The following is an 11,324-nucleotide window of genomic DNA, read 5'->3' on the forward strand; positions in this document are numbered from 1 at the left end:
AAACAAGGTAGAGGTTAAAATTTGCACTGAGAGAGTCAAATGGAGGAGGAAGGGAGAGAGCAAGGAAGCAAAAGATGATTACTGATATGTTTTATTCCTAAAGAATTATGCATGAGCTAGTAAAATGCTGCTGACATCTGAAGTAAAATGAAATATGCGCTTTTACTTTCTGTGTGAAAATAATATAATTACTGTAATGAAAATCACCCAATGCAAAATTCCAAATTCTTATTTGGATTGAAATTTATCTCTATTCCAGATTCAGGGATTAAAAAATGCAGCATACTTCCCAATGCTGCTATTGTGAACTGTCTAGCTGCTAATATAAACTGAATTTGATAAATGTGTTCTTTTCTGTTGGATTACAAGTTTAAAATAAGGAAATGCTTTCTGCTTAAATTGCATTTTCGTGGTGACAAACTTGATCTCAGGAGTACATTCTGTTTTTCCCTCCATACATATACCCACACAGAATGACTTGTGTGCAGGAAGGTAGAAAAGTCAGTAAATTGCTAATGTTCATAGTAATATGCACACTAGCTTGAATAGTTAAAATAAATTTTTGAAAGATATGCAAATATGTTTAAAAATTACAGCAATTAGGAAAAAAAAACCCCAGTAAAGTAGTTCTTTATATTAATGAAAGAAACTGCTAAATCACTTTCAAAAGACAAAAGTACGTCATGAAATGTATTTTAAACATTTTTATTAATCCTTTTCAATTAAACAAGTTTTTAAGCATGTAAAGATGCAAGGGTCATATGTGAATGATAAAAGGGTCCAAGGTGCTGCCACCTACTGCAACTTAGCTTATGAGCACGGCGTGAGCCTACCCACAGCCGGAGTAAACCTTTTACTCTTTGTCATGTGAAAACAGTGCAAGACCTTCTTGTGCCTGTGAAATGGTATTGTAGTGCTAAAAATCACATTACTAAAAATTTTCTAATGGAAAGCCAACAGATATGGAGGTGTTACTGAAGGCAGTTGATCAGCTGACTATAAGAGAAGGAATGGCAACAATATAGTAGAAAAGAACTTTTTAATGTGTTGCATATAACACGTTAGTAGGCTATGGAAAATCAATAAAAGCAAATACTGTAAATATGAACTAAACCTTTGAAGTTTCAGGAAAAATTGCCTATTTCTGTGTATTTTTAAATTCTTTTCCAACCATTTCAGAAATAGAGATGGTGTAAGAAAAAGAAGGAATAGCTTCCAAACTGAGGGTGTGTACAGAGTATACAGATGGAAAAATAAGGTTTTTTTCTTTTTTAAATTCCGTTAATCTTACGGCATTTCTTAGGTGTTATTTGTTATAAGAACCAAATGTATATATACAAGCAACTTAGAGTTCTGTTGCTACAGGTTTAACAACTTTGTCCTGATCTTCAAGTGTATTTCCATTACTTAGGATCTTAAGGTATGCAATGAAGAAATCAGAGATGAGATCACAACAATCAAAATTAGAAACATCATCTATAGTTAAGGTTGCTTATTTTCCTCGTGAAGCACTTTTTTGAAGGGCTTTTTTTTTAAATTATGAAGTTGTTCATAATTTTGTGGGAGGTAAACCATTTGGGGTGACAGCTTGTCAGTCTGATTATAGGAAAAAATAACATAAAATAGCATGATGTTGACCACCTATTTGAGGTTAAAATATTCTTCCCTATTTTTTTTCCTCCACCTTCCCTGTTTTACTGAAAAAATGGCATCAGTGGAGTGTGGAAAAGAACTTGACCTTGACCATAGCTCTGGAACTAGAGATGTACTTAGACCTTTGACAGGTATCTCAGAGATGCAGTTTAAAAATCACTGGGAACGTATTCTTGCATTTGACTAAATTATAAATGAATGTTTGAATCCTGATGATTCTTCTGTACACCATGTATGTCACATACAGTAGGGCAGGCTTGCTTCCTATAGGACTAGAAGCCAGATAGTCCACAAGAAAGATCACAAAAGGTGCTGCTTTTTTTTTTGCCTAGTGCAAGGCAGGTTGGAAACACAAAGAGTACAAAGGCTGGAAGTTGAGAAGGTGAAGGCAGCTCTCTTTCCTAGTCTTTAAAATAAAAGCAAACTTATTTTTTTTTCTTTCCAGATTGGAAAGGTAGGGTTGTCCCCTTCTCCGGGATTGAGGAGACTTCTCATTGCTTTTAGCTACCAGATGTGATGTGCACAGAATCTAGAAAATAGCATACTTTCTAGTTTAACCTCTTCCACTTGTGAATATGTTTATGTTAGTCTAAGCTTTTCTGCTGATGGGCATTGTGGATGTGTATTTAGCCTAGATTTGTGTAATGGCATTTTTGCATTCTGTTCAGATGATTCCTGTAAATGGGAGCTTGGCTTTATTTCAGTGCATTGAAGCCGTGTTTTATGGTTTGCTGTAGAAAGCTAGCAGAGAATATAGAGCACTGGTTAGCTAACACAGGTAATAGCTTCAGATGTCGAGGAGCTATGTTTTCTTGGATGGATTCTGCCCACCCCCTGCCCCCCCAGCCACCCCACAGGGAGGATGCTTTTGTTGAGTCAGGATATTTGGATTTAGTTTTTAGTCTTGCTACAGACATCTTCATTTACCTTTCTAAAGTCAGCATCTGTCATTTTTCTATATCAAAAATGGAACAGCACTTTCACCCACCATTTGTTTATCTTAATAGCTCTCCAGTTAGCTTTTACACTCCTTGAGTGAGACTATTTCATTTGAGGACTTTTCCATTAGAAAAATCAGTGGAGCTCCAGTCTGATGTGGACATTTCAGAAGTCTATTGTGAAACAGTAATGAGAAACACTTGTTATTTAAGAACATCGTATAAGTAAGAAGAATAAAGGATTTATTAAGAACAACTTGTTATTTAAGAAACTGATGGTCTGGCATCTACAGACTTCCTGCCTTAATTTCAGTGTCACGCATCATCATGATTTAAAAATTGCTTGGAACTAATGATGCAATGGCAGGAGATGTGACTGTAAAACCAGTGGTGGGGAGAAAAAAATAAACGCGGTAAGCCAGATGGATCATAACATAGATGCTATTCTTGTCATGACTAAAAATTTCTTGTAGCATCAACAGAGTGCAATTTTTAAGGGAAATCTTGCATCTTCAGTGTGCCTTTAGGCTCTTTTCCAAAAAGTAAAGAACCTGCTGATGGGCTTTACGGAAATAATTGGATCAATGGGCTTTAAAGGTTCCTACGATACTAACGTAACTTTAGCTTGAGGCTATTTAAGGGCAGGCCAATCTTGTTTGGCTGCTGTAGAATTCATACCTTTCTCATAAAGATTTTTTTTGTATATTTTTATTAAAAAAATCTACCTGAAGTCAGGCTCTCACAGTAGAACCACAGGCAGGATTTACTGAAAAATGCACCATCATGGACTTGTCCCTTTTTTGCCTCATTAAATCAGAAATATATGCTGGCTTTAACTGGAAGTCTGCAAACTGTTCACCTAGCTTTCATGACTGGTAGAATATAGCAGGGATAATTCAGGGTCCATCCTATTAACAAAAAAATAGGTTCTTGTGTTGATTTTAAGGCACAATTCAACAGTTGGTGTTGAGGAACTTATTCTTGACTTCAGTAGTTTTGCCAGTCATTGCCCACTATCCCATATGCTTCTGGGGAAAGGGGATTTGATGGGCTTTTGCATTTTATTGGGGTGGTTCTTGTCTATTTTCTTGTTATTTTGGGGTGGGATTTTTTGTTTTTTAGTAAGAAAATTGGATGGAACAGTTCCCTCCTCACTTGTATTTCAGTGCTTAAGCTGAAAACCAGCTTTTTGGCTCTCCATGTGTGGTCATCATTTTGCATCAAGAGCAGTTTTCTTTTCCCTTTAATAACTGACTTTTTTCCCCTGCTTGCTTATATGTAGTCTTTTAAACCTTTGAAATAATGGAAATAAAAAGGCATCCTTTTCCCTGCCTATATTAAAAGTTGCTCAAGTAAGTGCATCAGGAGTTTTCTCAACCTTTAAATGAAAGAACAAGAGCCTGATGATTTAACAGGTTGGGTTTTTTCCAGCAGGTTTAAGCAAGTTTAATTTAAGTTCATATCAAAATAAAGTTTTTACTTGTGTGAAAACTCTTACCTTGATTCAGTTGCTTGGCATTTTTTCTGACTGGGTCATCATAAAAATGTTGGTTCCCCTCTAAGAACTTCTTGGGGAATGTGGTTTAGCATAGGACAGGAACAGTTGTACTCAATCATAGAATCATAGAATGGCATAGGTTGGAAGGGACCCCAAGGTCCTGAATTCCCTGCCACAGGCAGGGACACCAACTTCCAGGCCTGGATCTACACAAGGTTGCCCAGGGCCCCATCCAACCTGGCCTTGAACACTTCCAGGGACGGGGCATCCACCACCTCTCTGGTCAGCCTGTTCCAGCACCTCACCACTCTCTCTGTAAAGAGCTTCCCCCTAATATCTAATCTAAACCTTCCTTTGATCTTAAAGGTCTTTTCCAACCTTGTGATTCTGTGAACTTCCAGAAATAACTGAGTATCTAAAATGAATTTCCATTATTTAGGAGTTTCCATTATTTAGAAATCAATAATTTTAGTTTGTTTAGTTTATATATTTTTTTATTTTGTGCTGCTTTGCGCAATACAGACCTAAAAGCTCCGGTCCTGTTGCCACAGCACTATCAATATGTTATAATAGGATGAAATTAAATTTTTTTCTAGTGTTTTGTTTTTAAATACTTAAATAGCTAAGCAGAATATTATGTTTGAAAGAACTTTAAGGCTCCTAAACAAGCAAATACCATAGTTAAAGCTGTTTGTGCAATCGCTTTTAGTTTACGAAATTTTAAATTATGCGATCATCTTCTTTTGCAATAAGGACTTTGCTTCGGTTGTCAAATACTCTGAATGGCATTCATGTGAAGAGCAGCTACTCAGTATTCTGTTTTTTCTCATTAGGATACATAGGCTTCTTGCCTTGTTACATGCCACTGGCGTTCTGCACGAGGGAAGAGCTATTAATTGCTTTTTTTCCTGTTGTTTTCTGTGATGCTCATCAATATAATAGCTGATAAGTTGTAAACAAGCTGAACTGTTGTATCTTGCTCAGATTAGAAATATTATTCCTATTTTACAAATTGGGATCCTAGGGAAGAGTAGTTACAATTACAGAGATCAGTTAAATGCAGGCTGTCTGACTTTAAATTACTCAAGCCTAATTTTACCAATATATTTACCATTCAGATGTTTAGAACTACTTCTTTGGCTATGATTATAAGTAGCTGGCGTATCTGCAGGTCATGCGCTCAAATCTTACACCCAGGCCTGGGACCTCAAATCAAACACTGAGAAATGAAACATACACAATCAGTGACAGCCACTTAAGTTGACATTTCACAACTTGTGTATCATTGCATAATATCTCTGGGGCAGCGTCAGAGATGGAATTCATCTTTCCAAGATAGTGTGCAGCTGCCTTAGCTGCGTGTTTTTTATATCTTCTCTCCTTTGTTGCAGTCCTTTCTTGCTTTATCCTGCAGAGCAGGATGTAGAGCTTCAACAGGCAAGTCTCCTTCGCTACTTGAGCTGGAGTAAAGTGGAAGGAACATTGTGTGCTTGTATTGTAATTGTAAAGACGGCATCAGGGAGAAAGGGGTCATGTTTGTGGTGGAGTAGAAGAGCACAAAATTAACATGGCACGCTTCAATTAATTTAATAAACTAACAGATCAAAAATTGTCATTGTGGATATAACCTACTTTGGGTTTTTTTTTTTCAGGAGACTGAAATTGGAAGCCTCCATTTCAGACTGCAAAATGGAGGCTGCAGGATTCTAAAAAGTACGGGAGAAAGGAATGGAATTGATAGTTTTGCGAATAGTCAGTTATTACACAATTGGTAGATAGCAAAGAGAAAAAATGACTGACGTAATGGAGTTTGGATACCTTGTAAAATATGTGTAGAGAAACTGCATTTTTATATAGCTAACTGTGGATTTATGTAGTCAGGAGCGAAGGTCTAAGCCCGTACATTAGGAAAAAAGTACCTCAGTAAGCATGATATCAAGAATAAAACATGAAAGGTAAAGAAAAATTATATTTATTTTTAATACCTGCAAGTGTAAAACAGTTTCTAGGTACAGTGGAGTGTCTGGACAGTAGTTACAATATTTCTGTATTTACTTTTTCCCAACCTTAAATACCATATGCAGTGTATGGAGCAGTAGCTTAAAAACACTGTGTTGCAGGTACACTGAACCCAGAACTTTGATAATGGAAGTCTGTTGAGACGACAAAAATGTAATAGCTGCAAGTTGAAGTTAGATAAATGAAGAGTAAAATAAATAATCCTAGAGAAAATGCCTTCCTTTTTAATAGGATACTTAGCATGAATTATGAAAGTTGATAATACATTTTTCATCATCATAATAAATAAATGTTTCAGATTTTGAGAGGTTAGAAATTGTCATCTATAATTCTGGTAGATAGCAGCTGTCAGCTTCTGCGTATAAATAGTATCGAGTGCTCTAGTGATTGTGAGGACAGGAGAAATCCATAGCCAAAAAATGAAAATTGTAGGGCGGAAGCAGTAGAATTTGCTCTGAAGTTGTGATTTAAAAATTAAATAATATATTTCCTGAAATTCGGTCACTGAGCTATATTAAATGAGCTTCATGGATTTTGTTAACATTTCCAGTGTTGATTTATGAGTAACCTACCTTTTGAAAAACAATTCTAAAGGTGGATATGTTGTAATATTTCATAATTTCACCTAGGTTATTTACAGTTTTTTTTAGCTGTCTCTTGTTCAGTATTAATAGTATCTTGTTTTGATAGCTGCATTGTATTGTTCTAGTTTTGTGTAATCTTGTTAATAGCATCATAACTTCGGTGCCTTTTTTTTCTTTAATCTAATTAATTCTTTCCTAAATTTAATTTCGTTTAGTAAATGACTTCAGAGCTGTTGAAAGTGGATGAAAGTGTACCAGCTTGACAGTGTAAAACTAGTTTTTCTTACTGGACTTTTGTTAGCTACTTTTCATGTAACTCTTGCTTAGCAGGTTCAATTTGTTGGGGGTTTTTTTCTGTTTTTTACAATATTCTCTTCTTGGATAACTTTGTAGCTGAAGCTGCGCCTGAAAGTGACTTAATATTTCCTCTTTTGTGCTGCAGTAGAGGGTTTTGCTTCGTGCATCTGCTGTTTAGTGATTCAGTTGTGCCTCCGCTGTTTAATGATTCATTTTTAACATGTGAACATTTTAGTGAAATTACCACTCTACAGATGATACTTAGATCAGGATTTCCTTTTTGTCAAACAGTCTGATGGAGATGGAGGGCGGATAGAAGTAATCTGTTCAGATGCAATCCTGATCAGACATGCAGTGTTTTCATGCTGGTAGAAAGCTTGTAGTGGAATCCGTATTGTATGTGTATTTAGTTTTTATTAGTGGAGAGTATGCCAGGTTCCTAGCTAAGTTAACAGTTTGTAATCATTCTTTTGCTGGTCCTGGGTTTTTGCCATTTTGTGTTCATCAGTAACCACAAAAATGGCTGTTAATACACATTTTTACTATTATTATTTACATTTTTGTTTCCTTAAATGTAGATTATAGCAGAACATACTGTTGTAGTATGAATTTACATCATCATCGCTCCAGGTGATGAGCATCCAATACAAAAACATACATTAGTATACTTTGGATACGTGGTATCTCAGATTTCCACCAAGTTCCAGCCTTCTCATTGATGCATCATTCTCCCATGCATGAAAGAACTCAGGGCACATCGTGCCACAGCAAGCAGAGCATCTGTGTGATTGTTTCTCAGTGTATTTCTGAACTGTTTGTGTGTTCTGGGCAGATGGGAGAAGTGTGGAAGGAAGGAGAGGAGGAATGGGTGAGCTGTAAGCCCAGAGGACAGGTTTTGGTCTTGGCTTGCTTTCAGTTGTGCTTCCTAGTCTGGGTTGAAAGTACCCTTTGCCTGAGGTAAGAAAGTGTGGGTGGTTTTGCAGCTCAGTTAACATCTACGCTAAAGGTCCCTGGATTTGCAATATCCCCATTTAAAGCTTCAGTTAAGAAGTTGTGTGTTGGTGGTGGTTTGGTCTTTTGGGACAGATGATTGGTGTCCTTACTGTGCCATCTGAAATGGTTGTGCTTTTGTCTGAAATGTATTTTAGTATATTAGTTATGTAAAATCAGAAACAGTCTTTTATAGCGCTCATCAGTTTGTTGGTGTTTGTCACTGAGCTGAGGTAAACAAGTTTGCTTCTGCTGTTGGTTCCAGCCTTGCAGTGGCCAGCAGCACTGCAGTACTTCAGTGGGACCATCAGCTTTCAAATCTACTAGATATTCATAAAGGGTCTGACTTTTTTTGTCAATTGGCTGAAAGGTGAAGGTGTACATCCTGCTTTGCATATAGGTGATGCCACCAGCTGTTGCTGTTTAATAAATAAGTTGTGAGGATGGAGCAGGTAGCCCAAGTTTCATGACTACTCTGCTGCACTAGAGATTCTTTCATAACAAAGAAGAATCTTGACTAAAACAAATTTGGGGCTTTTTCAGTCTGCTTGCTATGTTGTTGCATTGATGAGTAGAGGTTACTTGTAATATGGACAACAAGTTTTCAGATGTGTTTTGTCAGAAGGATGTGTAGTTTTATGTAATAGGTTGGTGTTTTGGAACCTTGATAAGTGTTCACACAGCTTTCTACACATTTGTAGTTTGTTACTGGATGCTTATCAGAATATGTCAGAGTATTAATGTCTATTTTAAATGCATATTTTACTACTAGTATCTCTGCTTCAAAACAGACTGTGCAATTCAGATCAGCTCATGTTGAGCATTTGTAGAACCACTGGTGCATATTATGTTACTTGCCTTTTTTTAGACAAATAATATAAATCATTATCACACTTTTCAAAATGTATTAATGAAAATTATTTTACATCTTTAAAACACTATTTATTATATGTCTGCAGGATGGCTGATGGTTTGTGGGCTTTCTTAAGCTTTTCACTCGTGTGCTGCTTCAAACAGTTGAACCACTTTTAGCTATGTAAAAGACAACACATGGCTGAAAATTTGAGGGGGAATGGAGATAAGTATTACAGTTGTATCTTACAAACAGCTGTACATTCGCTTTCTTTCCAAACATTAATAAAGCCAACTTATACTTCATACGCTATGGGTTTGCTTCTGTGGAATTGAAGAATCACAGAAGCGTAGGGGTTGGAAGGGACCTCAAGAGACTGCTTTTGGATTCTCCTAATGTAAGGAAGTATTATATGATCAGGGTCAGTATAGCAATAGTTTTTTAACAGGTACCATTTAGGCCACTTTGAAATAAAATGTAGCTCCTGGAATGTTTGAAGACTTGTTAGTAATAACCATTTCTTAGTAAAGATTAGGTGAAAACTTTAGCTTCAGTATGGTAGGAGGGGGAAGGGGGAAGAAACACACTGTCCCTATTTGCTACCATGTCTTGTAAAAGGAACTGGATGTTACATGAGGTTGCAGTGATAGAGAGGGGAAGACCTATCTTAACCCTTAAATCTTTCTCCCTTCCTCTTCTCCCAGCCAATTTGTGAGTGAGGTTAAAAATAGGACAGTTACCCCGACAAATGTAGACAGATTGTTTTGAGACCATGTTGTAGATTTATTCCCAGGCTGTCTTGCAAGAGCCATAAAAGAGCTGTGGTGGTGAGTAGAAAAAACCCTCCCTGCTCATGACAATTGTGGAAGCTGCAATAACTACAGTTCCATTATGGCTATTGCTATCACGATGGCTAGCAGTGTGTATGTTTGAGAATGTTCAGATAGAAGTAAATTTAAATTAGTTGTTGCTGGGCAGAGTTGCAGGCACTTAGTTTGATGGAGGTCTGAATTTAGGTATGGATTTTCTAATCCGGGGGTTGGCTATAGATAATTAGCTCTTTGGTGGTGAAAGTAATGGGCAGCGCTATAGGAAACCTGTAGGGTGGCAGAGGTGTGTTCATACTACTCTAACTGTGATGATTTATAAGATAAACTTGAACAATGTTGAGAACTAAACAGATCTTGCTTGCTTACATATGTGTGCAACATGACCTGCAGTATACTAGCTACTGGAGTTTAATGGTTATGTGACAACTGGAAAAAATTACAGAGGAAAAGGTTTTAAAGAAGAAAAACTCTCTGGTTTACTGTTCTGAAGAAGATCAAATACCTCTGCCTTTATTGAAGGTTCAAGAGTATGTAATCTACATCCTTAGAGATGCCTTTGATCTTTTTTTGATTTTGAAGGATCTGAGATGTCATTTTTATGTTTATAAATGGGGAACACATAAGACAGAAATTTAAAAATTCCTTTACAGGTCACTTTTAAATATCTACCAGGTAGAATTGCTGTTTGAGAAGATGCTCATAGTTTGTGTTTGATGTGCATTTACAGTGTCCATATATGGGATTTGGTTTTATGATAAGGAAGAATGCCAAAGAATTGCAGAGCTCATGAAAAAGTAAGTGATGGGTAAACAAGAATTTTTGTGCTTACTTTATGTGTGTATTCATGTACATACATGCACGTTATATTGCTAGGATAGTCATACCTTTCTGCTTTAAACCTATATCTATAGACTGTGTTGCAAGTTTGTCATGCACTTGCATTTTGTATCATCAGAAATAAGTAACTGTATTGCAATACTTTTTCATAATTTGCTGCACAGATTACCAGCCACATCAGAATGTGCCAGTTCATCTGATTTATTTCCTGATGACTCAGAGATGTTTTGAAGAACTGTATTCTTTGGGGGTTTAATATATTTTTCAGTTTGGTGAGATTTTTAATGTTGCTGGTACCTTTTCCCCCCCCGTATCAATGTAAGTGCAGGCTATCATGAAGGCATACTGTAATAGCACAATTTCTCTGGTTTTTATCTTGTTTGCACATCATGGATGAATTTCTGCTTCCTCCTGTCTTAGCACTATGTACAAAATTCGCTTTGCTTTTGGACTATAAAGCAAGACTTTAACTAGCTTTGGATTCGTTACTTTTATGTACATAATATTTTATGCCAGTTATACAATCTTTAATTTTGCAGTCAAGTCAGAGATTAAAATTTCAAGCAGAATCATATTTTCAGCTGTATTTTAATCTAACAATATCATGGATTAGTTTTTTCACTGTCACTGCTTTCTTCATGTGTCCAGGACGGACAGGGCTCATTCTTCTGCTCTACCATGTGGCTGGCCTAATGGCTTGTTTGCAATGATCACTTTCTCACGGCTTTTTTCTGCAGGTTTTCATGTTAGTTTGGAGCTGAAGTCTTACAGATTTTTATCAACATATACCTCTACAAAATTTTTATTGCATAATTTGGAGGATAT

The 11,324-nt window shown here is 36.5% G+C and overlaps 1 protein-coding gene across 1 annotated transcript in view; it reads left to right on the forward strand.

The window, feature by feature from the left end:
- Positions 1-11,324, forward strand: part of DCP1B (decapping mRNA 1B) — a gene marked incomplete at its 5' end in the record, with an annotated part of 42,953 nt that overhangs the window by 14,946 nt on the left and 16,683 nt on the right. The window contains one exon of the mRNA XM_084279500.1: positions 10,390-10,456. Coding sequence (XP_084135626.1) covers positions 10,390-10,456 — 67 coding nt within the window. The remainder of the gene's footprint in view (positions 1-10,389; positions 10,457-11,324) is intronic.

This window comes from Gallinula chloropus, assembly GCF_964237585.1.
Source record: "Gallinula chloropus genome assembly, chromosome: 1".
NCBI lineage: Eukaryota > Metazoa > Chordata > Aves > Gruiformes > Rallidae > Gallinula > Gallinula chloropus.